Source organism: Brienomyrus brachyistius, chromosome 16 (genome assembly GCF_023856365.1).
Source record: "Brienomyrus brachyistius isolate T26 chromosome 16, BBRACH_0.4, whole genome shotgun sequence".
Lineage (NCBI taxonomy): Eukaryota > Metazoa > Chordata > Actinopteri > Osteoglossiformes > Mormyridae > Brienomyrus > Brienomyrus brachyistius.
The window spans coordinates 8045048-8071196 of NC_064548.1; the positions used below are offsets into that span (position 1 = coordinate 8045048).

The 26149-nt window shown below is 45.5% G+C and overlaps 1 protein-coding gene across 4 annotated transcripts in view; it reads left to right on the plus strand.

The window, feature by feature from the left end:
- The window catches only part of cacnb4a (calcium channel, voltage-dependent, beta 4a subunit), a 34463-nt gene extending 9165 nt beyond the window's left edge, over window positions 1-25298 (plus strand). For 2 of the 4 annotated variants that reach the window (XM_048978668.1, XM_048978666.1), the window contains 12 exons: window positions 13193-13312; window positions 13418-13540; window positions 14161-14288; window positions 15815-15891; window positions 16792-16811; window positions 18236-18316; window positions 20257-20315; window positions 20574-20683; window positions 20938-21089; window positions 21283-21378; window positions 21460-21645; window positions 21967-25298. In XM_048978668.1, coding sequence (XP_048834625.1) covers window positions 13193-13312; window positions 13418-13540; window positions 14161-14288; window positions 15815-15891; window positions 16792-16811; window positions 18236-18316; window positions 20257-20315; window positions 20574-20683; window positions 20938-21089; window positions 21283-21378; window positions 21460-21645; window positions 21967-22227 — 1413 coding nt within the window. In that variant the 3' untranslated portion in view covers window positions 22228-25298. Of the gene's footprint in view, window positions 1-13192; window positions 13313-13417; window positions 13541-14160; window positions 14289-15814; window positions 15892-16790; window positions 16812-18235; window positions 18317-20256; window positions 20316-20573; window positions 20684-20937; window positions 21090-21282; window positions 21379-21459; window positions 21646-21966 lie in introns of those variants that run through there. The other 2 variants (XM_048978667.1, XM_048978669.1) reach the window with 2 other exon arrangements.
- Window positions 25299-26149: the final 851 nt, after the last annotated feature.

Genomic DNA, 26149 nt, shown 5'->3' on the forward strand with positions numbered 1-26149 from the left:
ATGGCTTTCCTTGTCCAATCTGGCCAATGTTAAGGCAGCTGAGGACAGCATCATATGAGGACAGCATCATATGAGGACAGCATCATATGAGAATTTGTAGCGTGTGTCACTCCCTTTCACATTTTCCCTTAATCTGTAAGACATGGGCTAGTTCATACCGTTTAGGATGTATGTTTGTTGTCGTTTTATACTTTGATGACAAATAAAGTCACCTTTATCAAAGATTGCATGCAGAATATAATACTCTGTTGTGATTTATAATAGTATAAATACAAACACTAAGTACTGTATGTTTGACTACCATGAAATGAGTATCATTACCCAGCCATAAAGAGCAGAACCTGGAAGAGATATATATCTTTTAATTTCTGACCTGCCAGATTAGTGACATAAAATGGATATGAATTCTGAGCCACTATAGCCTCCATAGGGGCGGCATGGTGGTGCAGTGGTTGGCACCGGGTTCAAATCTCCACCTAGGATACCTGTGTGTGGAGTTTGCATGTTCTCCCCATGTCGTCGTGGGGTTTCCTCCAGGTACTCCGGTTTCCCCCCACAGTCCAAAGACATGCTGAGGCTAATTGGAGTAACTAAATTGCCCATAGGTGTGCATGTGTGAGTGAATGGTGTGTGAGTGTGTCCTGTGATGGGCTGGCCCCCCATCCTGGGTTGTTCCCCGCCTTGTGCCCGTAGCTTCCGGGATAGGCTCCGGACTCCTCCGCGACCCAGTAGGATAAGCGGTTTGGAAAATGGATGGATATAGCCTCCATAAATCAGCATGTGTTCCTGTATGTGTGGCGGCATAACACAGTGTATTACACATTTCACCCATTCCCTTCTCTCAGTCTCTTATTCCCCCCCCCTCCCATAGTGCCTCAGTTCTGTGGGACGAGAAGCACATTGATACACAGTGAATTGGCCCTTGATACACTCTGATATATCATTGAGATACTCTTGGCTCCTCCTCTAATAATAGTCAGCTGTGTTACTGAGAGCAAGCTTGGTTTTGTCCAAATTCTGTCTTCAGATCAGTCTCAGAGAGTCCGGTAGACTGAGGACTCTGGGTTAGCCACTGTGATCTTCCTGTATTATTGCCCTTAACATCTCCACTTTCCTGTAATTAGTATCTGCCCTGTGATCTTTAGGATGCTGACATGTCCAAAGCTTTCTGAAGTTCAACTTCCACATCCTGCCAGTTGTTATTGTCATCTTGGCTTCTCCATCAGGGTGGCCACCATTTCTGCCCCCCCCCCCTTTTACAAGTAGGATTTGGTCGGTAGTGTGCACCTCCTTGGGTTAGGCCACTGTGCCTGTTATCAGAAGGACACCGGTTCAAATCCTAGAGTGATCTCACCACTGGGCCCTAGAAGAAGATCCTTAACATCCTGCCTTCTCAAAAATGTATGTCACTTTGGATAAAAGCATTTGCTAAAAATAAATGGGGGGGGGGGGAGCTACTGGGCCTCGCTGTACCGTGATAGGGACACTTGCCCATTGTGATAAGGGTGATATGCCCCAGCTGCTCCTGGTGACACACATAGATAGAGATTTAAGTAGTGAATGGTCAGTGGCCAGGGGAGCTCACACTCGGAACATTCCAAAGCCATCAAGTGCTGCATGACATCACTAGGCACTCAGGTCACCGCTGATCATAATGAATGATGCTCATCACTGTTCCTGATAGGCTGTTTACCGCAGCTCATATTTGTGTGATGTGTTAATGGGTCACCTGCTGGAATTGAAGTGTTATAGCATATGCTACATAATGCTTGGTGCCCAAGGAGAGCTGTTTAATGTGTGTGTGCCTGTGTATATATATATATTATATATAATATGTATTTGGCACATTCAGAATATTCTCAATATTGAAGCATGAGTCAATCTTGCAGATTAGCTCACAGTGAGTCAGACTCGGGTGCAGAAAAGTCCTCTGTGTTTGCGCAACTTCCTTTAATGTGTCCTCCAGTGAGATGCCATCTAACGTGACCGTCTGAACGAAGATGGTGAAATGGCACAGGACTGCAAATGTTTTAGTTTGGAAATGTGACGACCAAAGAACTTTCGAGGAGGCTGACACATGATTTTTGTCATTTTAAATTAAATATGGGTTTGTACCTGGGTTACAGCGTTAACATGATTAATTTCATAGATGGCCCAAGTAGGATGTCCAAGCAAAAGATACTGCAAAACTAAAGTATGTTAAACTTTGTGTTAGGAATGAGTGTGTACCATGATAACGTTAACGATAACGTTAAAGAAGAGGAATTAATGAAACGCCTATGGAACGTACTATATCAGTCTTAGGGCTGTGTTCATACCCCCAGTGTCTGAGCACAGTGGCCAGTACCTACTGTCTTTGCACTTTGTTTTTGCACTATGTGCACTTTATATACCTCGCTGCTGTATGCAAAAGAATTCCCCCCAGATCCATAAAGTACATTATATTGTATCTTACCTGAACTGCACTCGGCGAGATGCTCTGAGGCTTTCCGTGACTGAGACAGTCAGGGCCCTTGGAGGAGAGGGGTTGGTGTTTATGTGGCAGCTGACTCCGGTTCTTCAGAGCTGTAGTAGCACTTTCCAGCTGGAACACAATGTCAGTGGGCATGCTAGCCAGATGATTCCTTGAGTGAAGTCATTAAGATGTGAGGTTAGGGTTTGCAATATTCCTGATGCATTTTCATGAATGCCAGATTTCTACCTAGAAGACAATGTCAGTGACCTGTTAACCAAGTTATTCCTTGAATGAGGTCATTAAGATGGTAGAGCGGAATGCCTTTGTCTCACCTATCCACCAACACCAGGTCTGGAAGCTGCGACTAACGAGGCCTCTATGACGTGAGAACACCGTGATGTAATCAATGTCCTACATGGAGCGGGAGCTTCTCCACCCCCCCCTCCCCCAGGCACCTGATTTCTGTCTCCTTTGAGCAGGACAATGCAGAGGAACATGGCAGAAATGCTCCCGAGATATTTTAGCTTATGAATTTAACTGAGGCAAATCAGAACTCAGCATTGCTTCACATTCACCAAATAGGAGGGCCTCCTTATTTAGCTTCTTTAATGGCTCACACCTAGCAGCATGAAATGTGTATCATCACCCAGCCATAAAGAGTAGTTAGTCATGCTGTCGGAAGAGTTCAACTCCAAATTAATGTGCTCTGTGGTCGTGTCGGATTGTGGCAGCGATGCTTCTGGTATCAGGTGAAGCAGGGCAGTCTATAAAAACAGGAGACTGCGATAGCAGATGCTCTGGAGGGTAGCAAACCTGATCTGCAGCTAAAGACAGAGTCCCTGCTGCGATATACGTTATCATTAGGGATTGCTGTAGCAGAGTATACTGCTTTGTTAGTTTGGTAAACTAGGCGTAAAGTTGAAAGCCTTTGAAGATAATTTATTTTTGGATAAATGTATCTGCAGAAAAGTAAAGGATGAGTCACCATCCTGTAAATGGAGTTGGAGGCCTGCTTGCGTCACCCGGCGCCTGTGCAGGTACTAGGTACTGAAAGATAAAGTAAACAGCAGAACACTAGGCCCAGTGGCCGCCCATCGTCCTGCGATCATCGTGCGCAGCTCATGGGAGAGCAGAGCAGCTGAAGACGACCTGTCACTAGAGGAGCCTTTCACACAGTGACCGGCTTCGCCAGGGTCCAGAGAGACACGGCGAAGGGGCTGGTGCCCATGCTGAGGCGTCACTACTGCAGGGGCTCGGCCTACTCTGAAAGACGGCAAAGATGAAAGTACACCCTCGTTATCTTTTAGGTTATTAACATATCCTGTAAGAAACTGTATGGAGACTATAGTGGGTCAGAATTCATATCCATTTTATGTCACTAATCTGGCAGGTCAGAAATTAAAAGATATATATTTCTTCCAGGTTCTGCTCTTTATGGCTGGGTAATGATACTCATTTCATGGTAGTCAAACATACAGTACTTAGTGTTTGTATTTATACTATTATAAATCACAACAGAGTATTATATTCTGCGCACAGTCTTTGATAAAAGTGACTTTATTTGTCATATCAAAGTATAAAACATAAAAATGTTTAGCCCCTTCTTGTCCCATCTAAGGATCTAATTTTGTTTAATTCTTATATCACATGCATATATTTTTCTCCACGGGGGCATATACTTCTCTCTGTTGCTCGTATCTTGCAGTGAAATCACATACTGCACTGTCTATACCTGCTGTATACTAAGTACTAAGGCTTTCATATTCAATACCAGCATGTTTATTTAGAAAGACCAAAGATTAGATGTTAAGTCACTTGCTATGCATTTGACAGTCGCAACTTCAGCCGTGGAAGCTGGGCTGGATGGCATTTTAAAAAGAATTGTCCGGAACCCCACAACCTTGTTGCTTGAGGGCCAGGCTGTGAATAGGGCAGAACAGAATGCTATACATCATGCTTTAGTGCTCATATGAGACATCATTTGTAAACCACTCTCCTTCTCCCATGAGCCTGCATTGTAGGTCTACATGTAATCAACAGTACATCAGTTGACACTTCGTGGACGAGAGAGTTGTCATGTGATCCTGGGCTGTATCATGTGACACAATTGCAGCTTCCCCTTGGTGAAAAGAGCATGGGCAGAGCGGCTGGACAGAACTGCAGTTCCTGTTACAGAGCTGCCCAGGCTTTGCTTTTCACCACATTCCCCTCGTTGTGGAAGAACCTATCTGGAGGACAGGAGGTGGCCCTGATGTAGTAAACGGAGATCAAGAAACCCATAAACTCACAGGGGACTTGCAGTAGCTGGCAGGACACAATGTTGTCTGGGGGAGATGCCAAGAGACACGGCGTGCAGAGCAGTAGAGGAGGCTCCCCTATGTGCCATTATAGAATGCCCTCTTCAGGTGGTCATGTTGTAACAGCAGCCACTCACAGGTCGCTGGCAGGCATTGCGTCTCCTGTGCGTATGAACGCGTTTTGTGTGTGAATGCACACCTGCAGTGTGTACGACGTGTGAAATTTGAAAATATTGATTGAAGTAGATTCCTGGGAGTCTGGGTGCCATACTCCTCCTCGTTACCTGCCAGTATTGTCCAGGTTGTGGTTGTGACCCATCACTGGAAATCCGTTAGAGCAGAACTAGGGAAAGCTGTCCACTGATTACAGAAAGATTCAACATTCACGTTTGTGAAATGCTGTCTGTGCAGAGCCATGGTTTGGCGACACGATGGTACCTTTGGCATTCTGATTGGCTTCATTAACTTGATAATTCAGTCTTTCATGGCTCACAGTAATATAATGGAATAAGATCCATCCATTTTCCAAACTGCTTATCCTACTGGGTTGCGGGGGGTCCGGAGCCTATCCCAGAAGCAGATCAAGTATCATAAATCCTGAACATTAAATTAAATCTTTTGAAGCTATACTGTGTTGTATAGTTTGAGTGGGCATTACTGATTTTGGGTGTTGTGGAAATGAAAAATGCAATGATGCTTTATTTGCGATTTACAAAAGTCCAGGTACATTGAAATGCTTCTTTTCACTTGTCCCATCTTATTCTCTGTTGACACATACACACACAGAGCTCCAGACTAACTTTTCAAGTGGTAAAACTGGTGCTACCAGTTTTCTCATTTGGTTACACCAGCACATGATATGGTCGCATCCTTTTTTTTGGTATGCTGATGAATAGTTGTCCTAATTTGCATATCCTAGTTTTTGCTTTGATGAAAGATTGACAGTGACTCAAGACTTGATATTTGCAAAATGTTTTAATCTCAGTATTAACTTAATAATTTTACAGCAGCATTCATTCAGCCCTGACAATTCAGCTCAAAGAGGCACTAGCTATTGTAATTGAAAATGGTACTTTTTCTCTGGCCCTCTCCACCAATCTCCTCCTTTCTTCTCAAGTTGTTTTTTAAAATAATCAACTATAGACTGCTTTTTGGATTATAGTAACTCCACAGAAGAAGGGAATGTTTAGCATGTTTTATCATGCGTGTGCATATACATACATACTCCTGTGTGCACGTATGGAGAGTCTAACTCAGTGAAAAAGAGAGGAAAATAAAATACCAGTGAATATTGCCAGTGAAGAAGAGAAAAAACTTTCAACCACAATTCGTTAATGCAGTGCCTGTGCTGGAGCAAAACTTCTTAATGATTTTCATACACTTGCACAGATGCAGCAACATGAAATTTTAACTTGCACACTCTCAGTAAATGGTTGCATATGCGACCATTTTAGTCAGTCTGGAGCCCTGGCACATACGGAGCTTTTCCACACAGGAACCAAGCCGTACCATAAAGAGAGACTAGTTGCGGTGTGGTTCCAGGTCCTTTCGATTTTCGACTGCACAAGAATCAGCTCGGTAAATTCGTTGCTGGGTTTGGAGAGTGACAGTAATGTAAAACTCAAGAGACGCTTATTTACTGTTCATACAAGGTGCACCATGATTTACTACATGCCAGTTTCAGCTAGCAAGTCTGTGAGAATCGCCATATTAGGCTAACATCAAATGCTCACGGAATTAGCATTTGGTTGCATAAATTTGCATTCCGAGTCCATTCCATTTTGCTGTTCTATAATGCTATTTTAATTAGGTTGTTGGAAAGTTCCCAGTTATCGAGAATGCATCAATACATTGTGATGTGCAATGCTACCAATAATGAATAATATATAGAATATCCATGCATATTGATGCAGAACACCGCCATATCCATGCATTTAGATCAATCAGATGGTGGTGAGGCAACCAACTCGGTTTAGTCACGCAATGCGGGTACGGCTTGGATATTCTACAATGGAAAACCGTCAGTTTGCGGTATTGCTCGGGTCTGGTTCAGTTCTTGCTGGTAGTTGGCGATCCTGGAAACTGGGTTACAGTTAGGGTCATAAGCAAAGCTGCAGCACGGCTTAAATGAAAGCCTGGCAGCCAGACTCCTTCCGCTGTATAGCAGGGAGCCACAGCACAACACAGGCTGAAGGAACCATAGCTCATAAGAGGGTGGTTGTTTATATCTGCCATTTTCCTGAAAATACGTACTCAAATGTGTAAAATAACTAAACTTGAAATCACACCACACAGACTTTGACAATAGTTCAGTGAAAACATCTCTCCATCATTCCCTCTGTCCATCCATCCATCCGTCCATCTTCTGACCGTTTAACCCAGTCAGTGTCGCAGGCATGCCTGTTGCCTGTCCCAGGGAGAATATGGCACAAAACTGGGGTACACCCTGGATGCGATGTCAATAAAAACAATATATAATTTTGAGAAATTCGAAATTAGTAATCACAATAACAATGACTGTAATGCTTGTGGTGATTAAGGAAATGGCCATAATGCTCACCAGTGGTTTAGATCATTTCTATCAATGACAATTATAATGGAATAACAGTAAAAACCAGTGACATAAATAGGAGCTAATGGCCCAGGGAAAAGAGCAGATCTAGCCTTAAATGAATATCTGCGTGGACAGAGAGAGAGACAGAGAGAGAGAGAGAGAAGGGGGGTGATGAATCACGCAGGGTGATGATGTCATGGGGAGCAGTGTTAGCAGAGGCCGCTCTCACCGGCTCCCTTCTTTATGTAACGGCTCTCATGTGACACTGACGGGGTGCCCAGTGACGGGGGGGCTGCTGACAGACGCAGCCTGATATGGGCACAGCCAGGCTCCGCTAGGCTGTCAAAACAAACATCAAAATAACCATATGCATATTTAACAGGCATGCTGATTACAGTGTAAATACTCGCACCAGATGACGCTTTCCAGTATAAATCCTACATTTCGTACAATTTAGTCACGTTGACAGGTTTTATGCACTGAGCTCCGACACTGAGGGTTACGTTTTTTTGTTTTTTTTATAGGCAGCAGTAATTGGTGCGCACGTATTATGTGTTGACAAGGGAACTGCATGAAAACAATAATAATAATGGTTGTTATAATTATCATTATACCTCTTCTGTCCATCCATCTTCCAACCATCTATCATGATTCTATCCCAGAATGCCAGGCTATATCAGGCAGGGATACACCCCAGAAAGCGATGCCAGGCCATCGCAGGCTGTGCACACACACTATGGATACCCATCTACAATACAATCTATTAAATGTGTTGGTAAACTGGGGGAAAGCGAGAGCGCAGAGTGAAGCCAAGGTACGTCATATAAAAACAGGAAAAGTACTTCATTGATGTTAGAGGTCTGTATGGGGAGTAGTCTGTTTAAAAAATAATTCAGTTAGCGTGTGTAGTACGGGAAGCTGCTGACGCAGCATGGGCGTGATGGTAGAAATGTCACAGAAATGAGTGAATGCTTCAGCTGCGGTGCCGCTCTGTCGTCCATTAGTGATCTTTCACAGGGGTCACTCAGAATACACTCCCATAAGCCCCTGTGTGTTGTGCTCCTGTAGTCTGCTCCCTTCAGAGTTGGCCCTCCACTTGCCCGTCTTTCTCTCTCCTTGGTGAGAGAGCGTGATGGCAGGGTGATGTCTGGCTAATGGGATGGGGACTTGTAACACCCCCCCAGCGGCTGTAGTGCAGAGCAGAGTGTGGCTGTCTGCGAGTGCCGAGGGTAGGAGCCTGCTGAGAAGCTGGGAAATTAGTGGCCTCCCTGGATGAAGCAGCTGATAAGGAAATTATTTTAGATTCATTTCTTAAAAGGACATCGTAAAGTGATACCTGTAGTAGTCAGACTCAGCAATAATTATGCACTGATGTTATTACATATCTAGGTGCATAAGCAGCCAACTGATCTCTGCTTGTTTATCTTGAAGAATGATGAAACGTCATTCGTAGGCTTTCCACACTGAACGAGCTGGGAACTCTCTGTATGTACACCCGTGTGGCGTAGGAGGAAAGCACTCCCTTCTACAGCAGACGGCCGTCTGAAGGAGGCCTCGCTGATGGCTTTGTCTGTGTCCTCACAGTCTGCATTAACTCAGCTGTGCCACCAGCCATGTAGAACCCTGCAACTTCACAGGTCCAGGGATGGCGCTTGTTTTGCTTTTTGGGCTGAGGCACAGGAAGGGTTAGTCAGGCTGGAAGAGGTGTGAACGAGGATGAACAAGAAAGCGTTTGATTCCAGGATCAAAGAACCCTGTTCAGCTGCTCAGTGTGGTAGAGCACAGCTCCTTTTGAAATGAAAAACCAGCTTCTGCTTCGCAGTCGAGGGTGGTTGCCTCTAATTTATTACAAGCATACTACAAATTCAATTTAATGCAAGAGGATGATGACATAAGCAATAAAGAGCGGCCTAACCCTAACTAATAACCTTAATAGTGTGGGGATATATAGACCCCTCCTTACGTTTTTTGGCCGATCAAATTGCAGGAACTGAGGTAAGCAGGTTCCATTCTGCTTCACACACTACAGGTTCCATTCTGCATTCGCACCGCTGTATGCTCGTGCAAAACTGGGAAATGCCATCTGGCTACAGCTTAAGTTGTAAATAAAATCACTGCTAACCACTGCACATCAGCAGAGTAAGGCATGTAGTGTTTGCGGACGTGGCTTTCTCTGTGACACTGCAAACACAGCTCTGTAGGAAAGCTGCATGCAATTGCCATACAGTGCATCACCCGTGCCTCCCCATTATCTCATCTCTCTCATTCTCTGCATCACCTGTGCCTCCCCATGACTACATTCATTGCAGTGCCCAGGTCTCCCTGTGTCCCCATTCACTGCATTGCCTGGACCTCCCTGTGCCCCCATCTCTTCCATTCATTGCTTTCCCTGGGACTTCCTGTGCCCCTGTCTCTTCATTCACTGCATTGCCAGGGCCTCCTGGTGCCCCCGTCTCTCCCATTAATTGCATCATCCAGGCCTCCCCATTACTGTGCCTTTTTCCCATCCCCTGCATTGCCTGTACCTTCTCATGACTCCATTCATTCCATTGCCCAGGTCTCCCTGTGATCCCATTCACTGCGTCGCCCAGACCTCCCCATGACCCCATCCCCCTCAGTCATCCCCCTCAATCCACCCTATGACCCCATTTCTCTCATTCACTGAATCCCCTGGGCCTTCCCATGACCCCATCTCTCACATTCATTGCATCACCAGGGCCTCCCCACGCCCCTGTCTCTCCATTCACTACATTGCCCGGACCTCCTCTTGCCCTTGTCTCTCCAATTCACTGCATTGCCCTGGCCTCCCCATACCCCCATCTCTCCCATTCACTGCATCACCCAGACCTCCCCATTACTGTGCTTTCCCATCCCCTGCATCGCCTGTGCCTCCCCATGACTCCATTCACTGCAATGCCCAGGTCTCCCTGTGATCCCATTCGCTGCTTTGGCCGGACCTCCCCGATGACCTCGTCTCTCCAATTCACTGCATCGCCCGGCCCTCCCCATGACCCTATCTATCCCAGTCACTGCATCACTCGAGCCTCCCTATGACCCCATCTCTCCCATTCACTGCATTGCCCAGCCATCCCCATAACCCCATCTACCCCAGTCACTGCATCACCTGAGCCTCCCTATGACCCCATCTCTCTCATTCACTGCAACACCCGGGCCTCCCCATGACCCTATTTTTCTCATTTTATTATTTCTCCTCAATTCACTCCATGAGCTTCAAAGGGTGTCCCTAGCAACACTCCTCTGCTTTAATCAGTGTGACTTTGATCCCTCTTAGCATAGCACTAGCCTGTAGACCCACAGTGAAACCATTTCAAAAGGCCAATGACTTGTCTTCTACCACCTCCACTGGTACATTCTCACATGATTCAAATGAATATGCGTCATAGGTATAAAAACCATGATCTTTGAAGATAATTAAACTAGTGCTGTCTAGTGATCTTTGGGGATAAGTAAGCTATGTCTGTCCAATGATCTTTCAAGGATAATAAATTACATATTTCCAGTGATCTTTGAAGATTACTGAACTAGGTCTGTCCAGTGATCTTTGAGGGTAACTAAGCTATGTATGTCCAGTGATTTTTGAGGATAATTAATTAGGTCTGAAAAGTAATCTTTGATGATAACTAAACTAGGTCTGTCCCATGACTTTTGAAGATCACTAAGGTATGTCTATCCAATGATCTTTGAAGGTTCCTGAAGTAGGTCTGTCCAGCGATCTTTGAGGGTAACTAAGCTATATCTGTCCAGTGATCTTTGAGAATCGCTAAGCTGTATCTGTCCTGTGATCCTTGAGGGTAATTAAACTATATCTGTCCAGTGATCCTTGAGGGTAATTAAACTATATCTGTCCAGTGATCTTTCAGGATAACTAAGCTGTATCTATCCAGTGATCTGTGAAGGTTACTAAATTTGCTCTGTCTAGAGACCTGAGAGGCACAAAGCTATGCAGTGATTTTTGAGGATAACTAAATTAGGTCTGACACCAGTTATCTTTGATGATATCTAAACTAGGCCTGTTCTGTGATCTTTGAGGATCACTAAGCTATATCTACCCAGTGGTCTTTGAGGGTAACTAAACTATGCCTATCCAGATTAGCTTTTAGAACTTTTGCAATTTCCTTTAAGAACAGAAAATTCTGCCTTTGACTGGTATTTTTAAAGTCTCATTAGAGTGCTTTTCAATTTGTACATTGACAATAGTTATAATATGATGTTATTTTATGCCAAAAGAGATAAACCTCGATTCTCACTTCTGCTGGGGTGCCCCAGAGCAGTGCTCGTATGTCCTTTTTTGAAACAGCACTGCTGTAGTGCCTCATTATCCAGCATAGGTAGCATGCAGGAAGATAATAGTGAAACAATTGGGGTAAGTTACTCACAAAAGTAATCCATTATAGACACAGATGGAAAGTTCAGGTCCAGAAAGTACAAATTCAGAAAAAAATTTTGTTTCAACCAAGTACTGGAGTACTTTGTAACTGTGACTCTTCATACTCAACTGCTCCCACAGTACAACACATACTCCACAAACATACCTCCGTGTGATGAACCTGTGTGTGCCACAGAGGACCTGACTATCTGATGACATGCTGCAAAGTGTCATTGCTCTTTGCCCATCAATGTAGCTGAATTTATCTGTTTATCTGGGAAGTTATAGAGGTGCATATTCCAGGTGACTGGTGTGGAAATGACTGAACCTTAACAGAGTCCTGTGACTTTGTTAGACATGTCCAGCCTTAATAGGGCACTGTGACTCAGCTGGATGTGGCTGGCCTTAACATATACTTTGACTCGGCTGGACATGTTGGGGCTTGCAGAGCACTGTAACTCAGCTACTGTAGCCAACTTTAACAGACTGCAGTGACTCAGTTATACATGGCTGACCAAAACAGCACTGTGACTCAGCTGAAAGTGGCTGGCCTTAACAAAATGCTGCGTCCAAATGTGGCCTTCCTTCAGAGCACTGTAACTCAGTTGGATATGGTTGACCTTAACAGCACAGTAACTCAGCTGCACATGGCCTCGCTGAACAGTGCAGTGACTCAGGACATGGTCTGCCTTTTACAGCACTGTGACTCAGTTGGACATGGCAGGTCTTAACAAAGCATCGTGACTCAGATGGACATAGCTGGTTTTGTGCTGTGACTCAACTGTATGTGGGTGGCCTTAACAGAGCACTGTGATTTAGCTGGACATGACTGACCTCAACAAAGAGCTGGGACTCAGCTGGACATGGCCTGCCTTACCAGCGTTGTGACTGAACTGGGCATGGCCGGCCTTAACAGAGTGCTGTTATTTAGCTATACGTGGCTGACCTTAACAGAGTGCTCTAACTTAGCTGGATATGACTGGCCTTAACAAAACATTGGGACTCAGCTGGGCATGGCCTCCTTTAACTGCATTGTAACTGAGCTGGACATGGCCTGCCTTAACAGCACTATGACTAGGTTGGACATGGTTGGCCTTAACAGGATGCTGTGACTCACTAGATATGGCTGACCTTAACAGAACTGTGACTCAGCTCAATGTGGTCAGCCTTAACAGGGTGCTGTGACTCAGCTGGACATGACTGGATTTAACACAAAAATGTTACTCAGTGGGACATGGCCAGCCTTAACAGAGAACTGTGACTCAGCTGGATGTGGCTTGCCTTAACAGAGGGCTGTGACGCAGTTGGATATGGCCTGCCTTAACACTGGCTTGTAACTCAGCTGGACTTGGTCAGCCTTAACAGTGGGTTGTGACTCAATTGAATGTGGCTGGTCTTAACAGACTACTGTGACTCAACTGGATGTGGCCAGCCTTAACAGCGTGCTGTGACTCAGATGGATGTGGCCATTACTAACAATGGGACTCCTCTCCCCACAGGGCTCAGCTGATTCCTACACTAGCAGACCATCAGACTCAGATGTCTCTCTGGAGGAGGAGCGTGAGGGTGGACGGCAGGAGCGTGAGCAGCAGGCTGCCCTGCAGTTGGAGAGGGCCAAGGTAAGCATGCCTCCCAGCTACCCCTACTGATCTGCTTATGTCTGTACCCCATCAGCAAGGTCTTCTTATCATACTTTGATGTTCTTTGAACCTGGTTCTTCCTAGGCCAAAGCAGTGGCCTTTGCTGTGAAGACCAATGTTTCTTACTGTGGTGCCCTGGATGAGGAAGTCCCTGTAGCAGGAACCGCCATCTCATTCGATGCTAAGGACTTCCTCCATATCAAAGAGGTACAGTATCCTGTAGCTGAAGAGGTGAGGATATGAAGTCCTTGCCCCACAGGATAGTGTTTTTATTGAAGTTGTTTCAGATATCGACATCTGAAACCTTAGTCCTTCTAATTAAGGGATGGATGGGTATCTTCACAGTATCAAGCTCGTCACGCCTGCATCATCACTTAGATGTTCTTAGATATACTGAGACTGCAAACTGCCAACTGAATAGTTCACAGTACATCTATAAACAAAGCCCACTCTGTTTTTGTTAAGCAGGCCAGTATATTCCAGCTGTTTCATTATGGTCACCACGCCATAAGACTGTGGAGTTCTGAGGAATAGTTTGCTTACTATGAATGCCTAATATATTCAGCCCAGATCAGCTGGATTTTCCATTTTGGGTTTACTACCTGACTTTCTCTGTAATACTGGCAGACAGGCCCAGCTGTTTACCTGTTTCCCATTGGCTCCTGCTGTGGTTGTAACTGTCCTCTGGGCTGAGGTCCTATCCAATGGCAAATCGTCTCTCATGGTTTTTATTCTACAGTGTTCTTTGTCTTTGTTGCAGTTCCCCCCCAGTTTGTCAGATTCCTGGAAGGCTGAACCTGGACTCTGTTGTGTTTTCTGGCCCACAGAAGTACAACAATGACTGGTGGATCGGCCGACTGGTGAAGGAGGGCTGTGAGATCGGCTTCATCCCCAGCCCTCTCAAACTGGAGAACATCCGCATCCAGCAAGAGCAAAAGCGGGGGCGCTTCCACGGGTGAGATTCTAGGGGCTGCTCATAGCACAGCTCACAGCCCATGTGTGTGATTCTGTATTGTCAGCTGATTGCCTGGGTTTCAGAGTGGGACACTGTGTCCTCAACGGCTCAGGGGGGCTAATTGAGCACAGGTGCCCCTGAGGAGACTTAATTAAAATTCACAACTCTGCAATTTTCTAAGCTGCTTTGATAATGAGGGCACCCTTGATAGATCTTACCAGAGAGAGAAGATAAATACAGAACTGACATTAAATTCCTTACATACTGGGTTAGGTTTAGGGTTTAGAGTTTAGGGTTACCTACTTGTGAGTAATAGCACCCATGAAGTTTACTAATATTACAAAATTTCAGCTGTCAGTTACACAGTGAATTTACAGCATGTGCTTTTAATCCATAAAGCAGCAACACCGTGTATAGGTGACACACAGCATGACACAGGGTGGACAGTGAACGGTGGAACAGACCACGCCATTTGAGGTCTCAGAGTTCCCCCAAAGAGACAGTGGTGATAGCGCCCCAGTTCGGCTTTCTGTTTGTGCTTATGCATTCCTGGATGTGGCTGATGCACAGTACATCATTCCAGCAGGGAATTTTTGCATTGAAGCCCACAGGAGTTCAGAGCAATACTCATCAATACTCATGACTCATCAGTCATGCCAAAGTACGTCAGTCGGTCTGCTGTAGTCAGTGTGTACAACCAGATGTTCATGCCAACGTACGTCAGTCAGTCAACTGTAGTCAGTGTGTACATGCAGATGTTCATGCCAATGTATGTCAGTCGGTCAGCTGTAGTCAGTGTGTACATGCAGATGTTCATGCCAATGTATGTCAGTCGGTCAGCTGTAGTCAGTGTGTACATGCAGATGTTCATGCCAATGTCCGTCAGTCGGTCAGCTGTAGTCGGTGTGTACAAACAGATGTTCATGCCAAAGTACGTCAGTCGGTCAGCTGTAGTCGGTGTGTACAAACAGATGTTCATGCCAAAGTACGTCAGTCGGTCAGCTGTATTCGGTGTGTACAAACAGATGTTCATGCCAAAGTACATCAGTCGGTCAGCTGTAGTCAGTGTGTACAAACAGATGTTCATGCCAAAGTACGTCAGTCAGTCAGCTGTAGTTAGTGTGTACATGCAGATGTTCATGCCAAAGTACGTTAGACTATTTCACAAAGAAATATGTACATCGGGCCATAAGTGTATTTGTTCAATAGGATCTTATAAAAGATGTAGGTAGTCTCTCAAACAAAGAAACTCTAATGCAAAATGTAGCTGCCGAAATGCATAAATATAAAGCTGCCGCTGACTTTCCCAGAATACACGCAGTGAACGAGTTCTAAATAGTGTGGCTATTAAGGATGGGAGTTTATCGATGCCACGATGCTTTAACAAGCATTCTCTTACTACATGCTTAAATCCATACTAGGTGACCTATGAAAATTAAAGAGCCTTTCCCCTGAAACCCAGAGCACAGCGTCGCTTGTTCTCGCTCAGCCACTAATGCTCTGCTCTACTCCCTGCTCCCTCGCAGTAAGTCCAGTGGGAATTCCTCCTCCAGTCTAGGAGAGATGGTTTCAGGTACTTTCAGACCCACCCCTCCCTCTGCAGGTGAGCCTTCCCAAAGCAGCCCTGGGGATACTGATGAGGTTTAAGGTGCCGCATTGCTTTGAGTAGCTAAGGCCTGAGCTGGAGCCACACCCCCTGGGGCTGGCCCGGCATGGCTTTCTGGGTGCTGGCCACCCCTCCCTTAAAGTGGTACAGTTGTCAGACATGAGATTTATAACGGCCCCATACCTATGAAGTGCTGTAGCTTAACATTTAACAAAGCACTAGAAGACTGATAAATTCTCTTTACTTTCCAAATTGGGCCACGCATGCTTAGTAGGAGGGGTGAGTGTAATGGCAGCTGTGTATATACTCTGTCCACTATTTTTTACTCCCTCTCCAGCCGCTGCCACAGTGAGAAAGAGGGGACAGAACCTAATTAAGCACGGGATGGCACTCCCTAACCTATCCCCCCCCGAATCCTCTACTCCGTGCTCAGGGCCTGTCTCGAGATGGCACGTGGCCTGTACATGCTCTTAAGGCGACGGCTGACCTCAGAACCTCTGACCAACCACATGAGCACCATCCTTTCACTCCCACACAAAGACTAACACAGCTGCTCCAGCTGGCTTTCCAATGACCCCCCCATAGCAGACAGTCTGGGTACAGTACCCCACGTGGGTTCACTGCAGGGGTCTTACAGAAACATGGTCTTCACACATATTTGTGCAAATTACATGTAGTTACATTTGTGTTTAATGGCTGAATTCTTACTTGGTATGACTTTGTATATCCCTGTTTCGTTTGTGGTTTGAAACATCTTGTAAAGTTATACAGGCTGCCACGGTACGGCCTGGCAGAGTGACGGAGGGTGGGTCACTCTCCCAGCACCGTTCCTGCATCAGTGTCGCGTGTGCCAGGCGGGTATGTGCCATACTCACTGTCCTCTGCTTTTCTTTACAGGAAAGCAGAAACAGAAGGTGGTGAGTGCATATTTTACTTATAAGGTCTAATATACTGACACATATAAACAAAGCGGCTAGCACTGGATAAGGCAGCAAGCAAATCATGGCACGATGTAGATGTAAAATGAAGCCAAAGACATTTAAAATAGTATTCTGGTTCTGAGCTCTGATTCGAATTGTGTGGTTTTCTCTGGAATTGGCTTCTTCTTCACCATTAATAAGGAAATAACGTCACAGGTGGCATCACTTATTCAGAGAATTTCATCGAGTTCTTCCTGTTCTATTCTCTGGCAAGACAAGGATCAACAGATTCATGACACAGTCATACTGATTAGGCCAAGGAGACAAAACGCTGCATTAACTTAATTAGATGGCGCAACTAGAGAAAGGATCCATACACTCTTTTGTATATTACCCTCTCCATACATTATGAGTAGATCACACCAAAGCTCATAAATGCCTCCATTGCTTTTCCTAGCTTATGACACAAGTCGTAGGTAATAGACTGTGGCAACTGTGGCAAGACCGTGATCCACTGTGTCAACAGCTGTACGTATACTCATTAAAAGTGTGGAGTAGCAGTGGATGAATTGATGGATGAATTGATGGATGAATTGATGGATGAATTGATGGATGATGGGGGAACCTGTCAAAAGTTTGAGTTCACCTGACAGGTCATGCCAACACGTCTGCAGCAGTTCCCAGAGATGTAGGGGGTTTGTGGGCTGCTTTGCTTTGAGTCTTCTGTCAAGTTCATACCATACATGTTCTCTGGGATTTAGGTCAGGAGAGTGGCAGGTTTGAGGGGCGGCATGGTGGTGCAGTGGTTAGCACTGTTGCCTCACACCTCTGGGGTCCGGGTTCGAGTATCCGCCTGGGTTACATGTGTGTGGAGTTTGCATGTTCTCCCCATGTCGTTGTAGGGTTTCCTCCGGGTACTCCGGTTTCCCCCCACAGTCCAAAAACATGAGGCTAATTGGAGTTGCTAAATTGCCCGTAGGTATGCATGTATGAGTGAATGGTATGTGAGTGTGCCCTGCGATGGGCTGGCCCCCCATCCTGGGTTGTTCCCTGCCTCGTGCCCATTGCTTCCGGGATAGGCTCCGGACCCCCCGCGACCCAGTAGGATAAGCGGTTTGGAAAATGGATGGATGGAGTGGCAGTTTTGAAATGAAAGCCTGCCATGGATTTGGTAATGATTGCCAACTCCAAACCAATATCAGTGCACAGAGTCTCCTCCTTGCTGGACATCGGGACCCCACTTACAAAGCTCATCCGCTCACACTTCCCATTTCTTACAAATCATTCTTCCAACCACTTACGCAGTTCAGGGTCTCAGGGCAAAAGAGCAGCAGAATTGATGGAGATAGCAATAACTATACTTGATTATCAATGGTGAGCAGTGTGCTGATAGTGCCTCCATCTGTTGGCTTCTGCTTCAGACTGAGCACGTTCCTCCCTACGACGTGGTGCCCTCCATGAGGCCCGTGGTTCTGGTCGGACCCTCCCTGAAGGGATATGAGGCAGGTGACTCCGCCCATGGCTGTCTGTATTTCCATTGACTTGATCACCACCTTCTCTCCTCTATTTCTGCCCATAATCTACACATTTGACCAGTGGCTCTCCCAGCCTTTGCAGTGCTACCTGCTTTGTTGATGGCTGCTATATTTCAAGCTTTATAACTGAATCTGGAATGCTTACAGTATATACTGAGGATAATAATGAGGATATTTTAAATCAAAACGAGGCCATATAAAGGGCCAGTTCACCCCAAAAGGGAAAAGATGATGTAGAGGTGCTTTAGTGCTATCTAACCATTTCGGTTGTTCTGCTGGGAGTTGCCTAGATTTGGAGATATCAGGCGTAGAAATGTTGGCTTTCTCTCATATATAATGGGACTGAATGGCATTATTCTTACTGTGGTGAATAAAGTGCCAGAAAAATATATTTTAAAAAATTCGACAACAATGTATCGCCGCACAGAAGATACGAGTACCAGCACCTCAGCGATATCTTCTGCACAGTGATATGATCGGTGTGTGGAGTCCAGTAGAATAAAGTAGTTCCTACATTAAACTGCTCTTTACAAAGTCTGTGGATTGTCCTCAGTAACTGAGTCATGATTTCTGGTAAGACACATTGTTGTTGAATTTTTTAAATGTATTTTTTTGGTGCTTTAATCACCCTAAAATGAATGCCATTTACTCCCATTATATTCAATTGAAGCCTGACATTTCTATGCCAATATCTCCAAAACTAGGCAACTCCTTGCAGAAAAACCTATACAGATAGACAGCACTAAAGCACCTCTAATACGTATCTCTTTCAGTTTTGGGGTGAACTGCCCCTTTAAGGCCCAGTAAGGGCCAATTTTAATGAAATGCTTTCTAAAATGTTAATTTTTTAATGGATAAATTTTTATTTTCTCAAAGTTGCCTTGGTTACAGCAGCACAGCACAGCATAGCCTGGAGAGTTCCTCTGCCACTGAAGAGCGCGCTCGTTCCACAGAAAGTAGCTCCCCAGCACCCTCTGTGGACGTGAGGTGTCAGAGCAACATGCGAGTGCCCACATTTAGTCACTGACGTTAGGCGCACTGACCGAGCAGGCGGTGGGTAAAGGGGGCAGCCTCCCTTCCCCAGCAAACCAAAGGTGCCAGAGTTTTCTGCGGATATGGCTGCGTCACGAGAACCTTGGGTGGCAAATATGTCCATCAGAAAGGCCATGATGCTTAAAAAACTCCATGTGTCAAAAATGACTAGAGCTGTCACTATATGATGACAACAAGGATTTTTATGATTTTTAAGGCAAAAAATGTAAAAAAAAAAAAAAATTATAATAATAAAACAAAGTATCTGCCCAATGACTCACAGCCCTGAGTGGGGCTTAATAAGCCTCCACAGTGGTCATCTCCTGTCTTCTAGCCTCTCTATCTGCTGCCTGAATGGGACCTACCGACACGACAGCATTTAAAATGCGTATCTGAAGTAGGAGCTAATAACCATCTTTTTTCAGACTTCTTCCTTCCTTTGAGGTGCTACAGACCTCAGTTCTTCAGTTCAACTGCCTCTGTCAGAATAAACTAACATAAGAGATGTGAGCGGCAGTGTCAGCCAGTAAACATGCATTTGGGAAATTAGCAGAATGGAGAGCAGTTTCCTTGCATCAGTAGCTTGGCCAATGGCTGCTCTGGAAAGATAAACAGAAGACCAGTCGAAATCGATAAGGGGAGCCTGCAGCACCCCATAGTAAACAGAGCAGAATCATAATATTCTTATTAACGGTCATGACAAAACAAAATCTCTCCACATTGACTCTCTTTAGCAGTGAGGCATCTCCTAGAAGCTTTATAAGGGTCAGATCTGTTCCGCTCTTTGCTTTCCTTCTGTTTTCCTTAACCCTTCCCTCTGTTTCTCTCTGTCTTTCTCTCCTCTCATTTCCTCTTGTCCTTGGCCCCTGGGGCAGGTGACAGACATGATGCAGAAAGCACTCTTTGACTTCCTGAAGCACAGGTTTGATGGCAGGTGAGGTGCCGTCAGTCCACAGAGTGGCTCTGTGGTCCGCAGCCGTTCTGTGGGGAAGCCGGGCAGCCTTTTCATATGTTGGCCTTGTGTGGGTACAAATGAAAACACACTCAATCATTCGCCTATTTCAGGTCCTCAGAAACCCACCCATAACAGTAGATAATAGAAAGCCCAATTCAAAGTTGAAATAAACATCTCTGCATCGACCAGAGCATATAATAGTGGTGGTCTGTTTTTTGGTCTGTATATTTGACATAGGATATCCATTACAAGAGTCACAGCAGACATTTCACTTGCGAAGAGATCTGTCCTGAACAACCCTAGCAAGAGGGCCATCATCGAAAGGTCCAACACCAGGTCCAGTCTAGGTATGATTAACAGGATTCCATTTTGCTTGAGTAATTATGAGTCTTCAAGACCTCCAGCATAAAAGCCATTTTGAGAAATGATATATAGCATTTCTGTTTTTGTCTTCTTTCTGACCTCTAGTGGAAGATCAATAGAAATACAACTTTCTCTATTATAACACTGTAAATTACCTGTGAAATTAAATAATTCATATTTACCATACATTTAACATGTTTGACATGCTTTTGCGGAAATCTGTTTTGGTTTTCCACAGCGGAGGTCCAGAGTGAGATTGAGAGAATTTTTGAGCTTGCAAGATCCTTGCAGTTAGTAGTGTTGGATGCTGACACCATTAACCACCCAGCACAGCTACTGAAGACCTCCCTGGCCCCAATTATTGTGCATGTCAAAGTCTCCTCTCCCAAGGTAAAGGCGGTTTGCTACCCATAATGTCACTTCTAGATCTCATTGTTATGGATATTTTCTATATAATGTTTCCCTGTTGTTACTAGTTTTCAGTCTCTTTCATTCTCCCCCACAGACTGGTACTGTGATTTTTCTTCTGTCGGAGCTTAGGCACCGCACAGGTTAATGCAGTGCCTCTGGTGTTTGCCCACAGGTCCTCCAGCGGCTCATTAAGTCCCGGGGGAAGTCGCAGAGTAAACATCTGAACGTGCAGCTGGTGGCGGCGGACAAGCTGGCCCAGTGCCCCCCGGTGGGTCTCCGCTCTGCTGCCTCCCCCCGGGCTCGTGTGTCTCTGTGTCCCCTCACCTCTGTTACTCTCTGGGTTCTCCAGGAGATGTTCGACATAATTCTCGATGAGAACCAGCTGGAGGATGCCTGTGAACATCTGGCTGAATACCTAGAAGCCTATTGGCGTGCCACCCACACTTCAAGTAGTACCCCTTTGAACCCCTTACTGGGCCGAAACCTGGGCTCCACGGCACTTTCCCCGTACCCCAGCGCCATCTCTGGGCTGCAGGTACTTGCCTTGTGCACGCATGCGGGCCATTGTGGATTTCTCCCACTTTACTATGCCTGGCATTTCATCAGCATTTTTCACTGATGGCATTAATGGCAGCCTGTTACTCTTGAGAAGAACTCCACCGAAGTGAAGACTATAAAAGTGTATATAATGAAAAGCCCCTGTGTATGTGGGCCAAGCCTAATGACTGGCTATTTTAATTGCATTAATGGTCAGCACATGCCGAAGCGGCCGCTCATCACGCTAACATTTGCGTTTTTCGGCTGTTTCACCTTCTCATTGCCGGCTTCCAGTGAGTTGAGCTTGTATGTCCTACAGGGCCAGAGACTGAGACATGCCAACCATACGGGCGACCACTCGCCCATCGAACGGCGCAGCCTGGTGACCGCCGATGAGAACTACCACAATGAGCGCGCACGCAAGAGCCGCAACCGCCTGTCCTCCGGCTCACAGCACAGCCGGGACCACTACCCCCTGGTGGAAGAGGAGTACCACGACCCGTACCAGGACACATACAAGCCACACCGCAACCGCAGCTCCCCCGGGGGCTACAGCCACGACTCCAGGCACAGGCTCTGAGCGGGCCCTCTGGACCGCCCCGGGCCTCCCGCCTCGCCAACCCAGTACCACGGAGCCGAGATGGCCCCCGTCCAGTCGTGTCAGTCTATCCGTACACGTGATGCAGCCTTTCCCTCTGGCACTGGTTCCTGTCCACACAGCAAACAAATCTGCAAGCCCAATCTGGACGCGTCTGTATTGACACAGTGACACCAAACCGATCGAAAGCAAAGGGAAGGCGGCTTAGATGGCGGCGAGAGAGAAGGCGAGGCTGCGCTCACCTCGCTGCGGCTTCAGGCGTCATGAGAGATTTGGTGCCCGCTAGGCGCGTCCAAGCGGCACGGGGCTCCCCTGCGTCCGCAGAGCCGGCCGCCGCCGTGTCCCGCCGCACCACGAACCAGTGCCAGCATGCGAAAAGCGCACACAAAACACAGCGGGCACCCGACCTTTTGCACGTTTACGGGGTCGGTGGGGACGGAGCATGACACATTGGTGATGTCCTTCATTGAATTGGTCGGCCTCGCTGGCTGGCGCGTCCCGAGACCCAGAGGTTTGGGTTTCCCAGTGTAATATCAATGGTTGTGACCCTTCTATCGCCCTTAGTTTCCATATTCTCTGCCCAGTGACACCTAGTGCTAATGGGGATGCGCGCAGGTTTTGAGAGAGCCCTTTTTCCTACCTTTCCTCACCACGGGGCAGCTTTTTCCAAGCGGGATACCCAGCGACATACAGGTTTTGCCGACTGGCCCACGCTCCATCTCCATGTTCCCACTGAGGACAGGGCAGACCCTTCCTCTGCATCGCATCACACAGACGTCAGGATTCATAAGATGCTCATAGAGGGGATAAATACAAGGTAGCTCATTGTAACGGAGGTTAGGCATCACTTCATATGCCTTTCTGAGCTCGATGTGCTCAGAACCTGCCTAGGGGACATCTGCTGGTCTTTCCCATGGAGTGAGTTAAAGTCAGACTGATACTCTCGCTGGCCTGTAATTTATAACTGCTACCTGTTGGTGTTGTGTGCTGTTTGCATCATACTATGTTCACTATATGCCTGGCATTTCCCCAACATACAGAACATGACATTACCGTTATTAAAAAGTAAAAGGGTTAGAGGTGGACACACTGTCAGAGGAAACAGTTTCTCCCCCAAGGTAGAAGGTCAATCAGAATGTACCTTTTCTGCAGCAGTGTCACTTTGTACCTGTTTATACAATGTTGTTTTACATGGCGCTGCTCTCTCAAGCCTAGCACAGCATTCTGGCCCCAGATCCAACCTTTTTCAGTGAAACGTCACAATGCTACCATGATCAAAGAGTAACACAGGAGTAATATGATGTTTGCCTGCTCGTCCTGTCTATGTGAAGCATCTTCTCGGTGGTAATGAACAGGTTTTTGAATACCTTTATTTGACAGATAGCACTCATCACTGTATCAAACGTGGAAGGTGCTTAAAACACTTTTCATCGGTTTTGGATCTGCTTTTGCTGTTGAATATACAGAGATTTACAGCATCTCACAGCTTTCCATCATCTTTTGTAAGTTCAAAAACATAACGGGAAACAAAAAGTTTACTTTCTAAGATGGAGGAGTTGGTACTTAGCACCATTTTGCCTGGGTTGCATTTTTGTTGTAATATTCCCAAACTTTGTTTGTACTTTGCTTTTTTGTGACTATATTTCGAAGCCTCGTTGAAGTCTTCCATGTCCTGCTTGTAACTTAGTAAAAATTTGTCAAAAGCTGTTGTAGCTACAGGAATCTTCTTCTCAGTTTAAGTGTCATTATCTTCTGGTTAAATTACGACCAATATTATTAGTGCTTATGGAAAAAGTGGGGCACATTTTTCACCCTAGATCTAGTGGGCCATGTCTCACTTACATTTTATTGATTACCATACATTTACCTAGATTAGACTGGTTTGCTTTTTTTGATTAACCCCTTTTATAGTAATACTTGCTAGTTAATTTGTTGTTCAGAATCTGGCTATGCAGTGTGCTGCATCAAACTCCCAATCCATCTATCCACAAATGCTTGATGGCAGGATACTGTGTGTTCTGTATACTGCACCCTGGAGCATATGACAAACCTGCTTATTCAGAAACACAGCTGACATCTCCAGACTCATATTAAAGGCTGCCTTTACTTTCTTCAAACGATGAATAAACATTTCCCCCTTAGGAGTAATGAGGACTCCATCAATAAACACCACTACAGGGCACTGCCTTAATTTACTCATGTACCTGAGAACACAGGTGGCGATACTGCATAGTCATCAGCCTTCTTTTGTTTCCCTTTTTCAAATCATTGCGCAGAGCTAAATCGGAAGTGTATGAATGTTGGTCACGAAGCTGCGTTTGCATTCTAAATAAAAATGGGGGGCCTGATCTCTGCAGGGCATCTACCACAGTCATTGAGATTAGGGGGCTTTTCTGAAGGGAACATCAGTGGTTACTCACCTCAAATTTACACCCTTGAGCTTTGTAGTACTCTGAAATGCCGAACTCTTACGTCACCCTTGACGAACCAGATGGACTGTATGGGGCGGGGGGGGGTGCAAGACACAAGGCCATGTGAAAGCATGGCTCACAGGCTCGAACTGTCCTGCTGTCAATACAACGATAACGCTATGAAAGTTCTGACACAGGCATTGCACTTAGGGGTGAGTAGTGTGGCCAAAGAGAAGCCCCACAGCCAAAGTACGGAAAATGACCTTTAGTCAGTTTGTGACTTACTATTGGGCGTCACAATGGAATGTTTGATCTGTGCCAGACTGTTAACATAGACTGCTATGGGGTCCTTTCTGTGGAGCACATCCAGAAAACGCTAGGTCTCTGTGCAGAACATCCAAAACACGTTAAATCGACTCCAAGTACTTTATTAATATTTTCCCTGTTGCACATTCTTCTTGTTTACCTACAAGATGAGGCAAATCTGTCGTTATGTTCCCCTATTTGATTTACTTACTCAGTGGTTAAGGTTCACCCGTCACATTATGGTTTTCTTTAAGTTAAGCAGGTATATTTTAGAATCGCATGCATGTAGAGCACATTCTGACATAGGGCTTGAACATTTATGATAGCACAAATGTGACCCATCACCACGAAATGAGTCTTATGGGTGTATCTTAAGTGCAACTTAAGACTCATTTCGTGGTGATGGGTCACAAATCAGCAGAAGAGCAGGAGTTCCTTCTGTGTGTGAATTTATATAAGGTGTCACCCCCCAATGTGATGCTGCTTTAACAAAGGTATGAAAGAGTGTACGATTTTCTGTTTTTAAGTATAATGTTGTCATTAGCTTTAGGACCATGTATGTACTTCACAATTTAGTAATGTCTAATTAAGAGTCTTTCAGAGTTCTTCAGTTGTGGTCAGTAGTGAAGCTCTCCCCACATTCATACCATTATTTGTTTTATTTAAGAATGTGCTGTTATCATGCCTGTTTGAGAGGGTCAGCTTGTGTCAGTTAAATCTTTGATCTGTTCAGGTGCTATCTAAGTCCAGCGTCCTGGTTAAGTTAGGTGTAGATTAGGGAGGCGATGAAGGATCACTTGGTTCAGTCTACAAGCAGGGATCGAAGTGGCCTTATGCTGACATCGCTCTTATTTGGTCAATTTTGTGATCCAAATAAATGAGAATTTGATGAGTATTGTAGAAGGTTGGAATAATTTCTTATCCATAATTACTTCATATCCAGAATGACTTCATGTACAGAAGATTCTATGTGCATGCTGTAAATACACAGAGCTCTGCTTCTCAGTAATTCAAGCAGTTTGGTTAGATTAGATAAAGATTCCTTGGATGGGTATTCTTAGTCTTAGGAAAGTTTGCCTGCTTCATAACATGCTCAAATTAGAAAGAGAAGCTGCGACGTTGACTATTATATTTTTACCTGAACATTCTGAATACAATTAATACCTAATCTTTAATTGCTCTCTTAC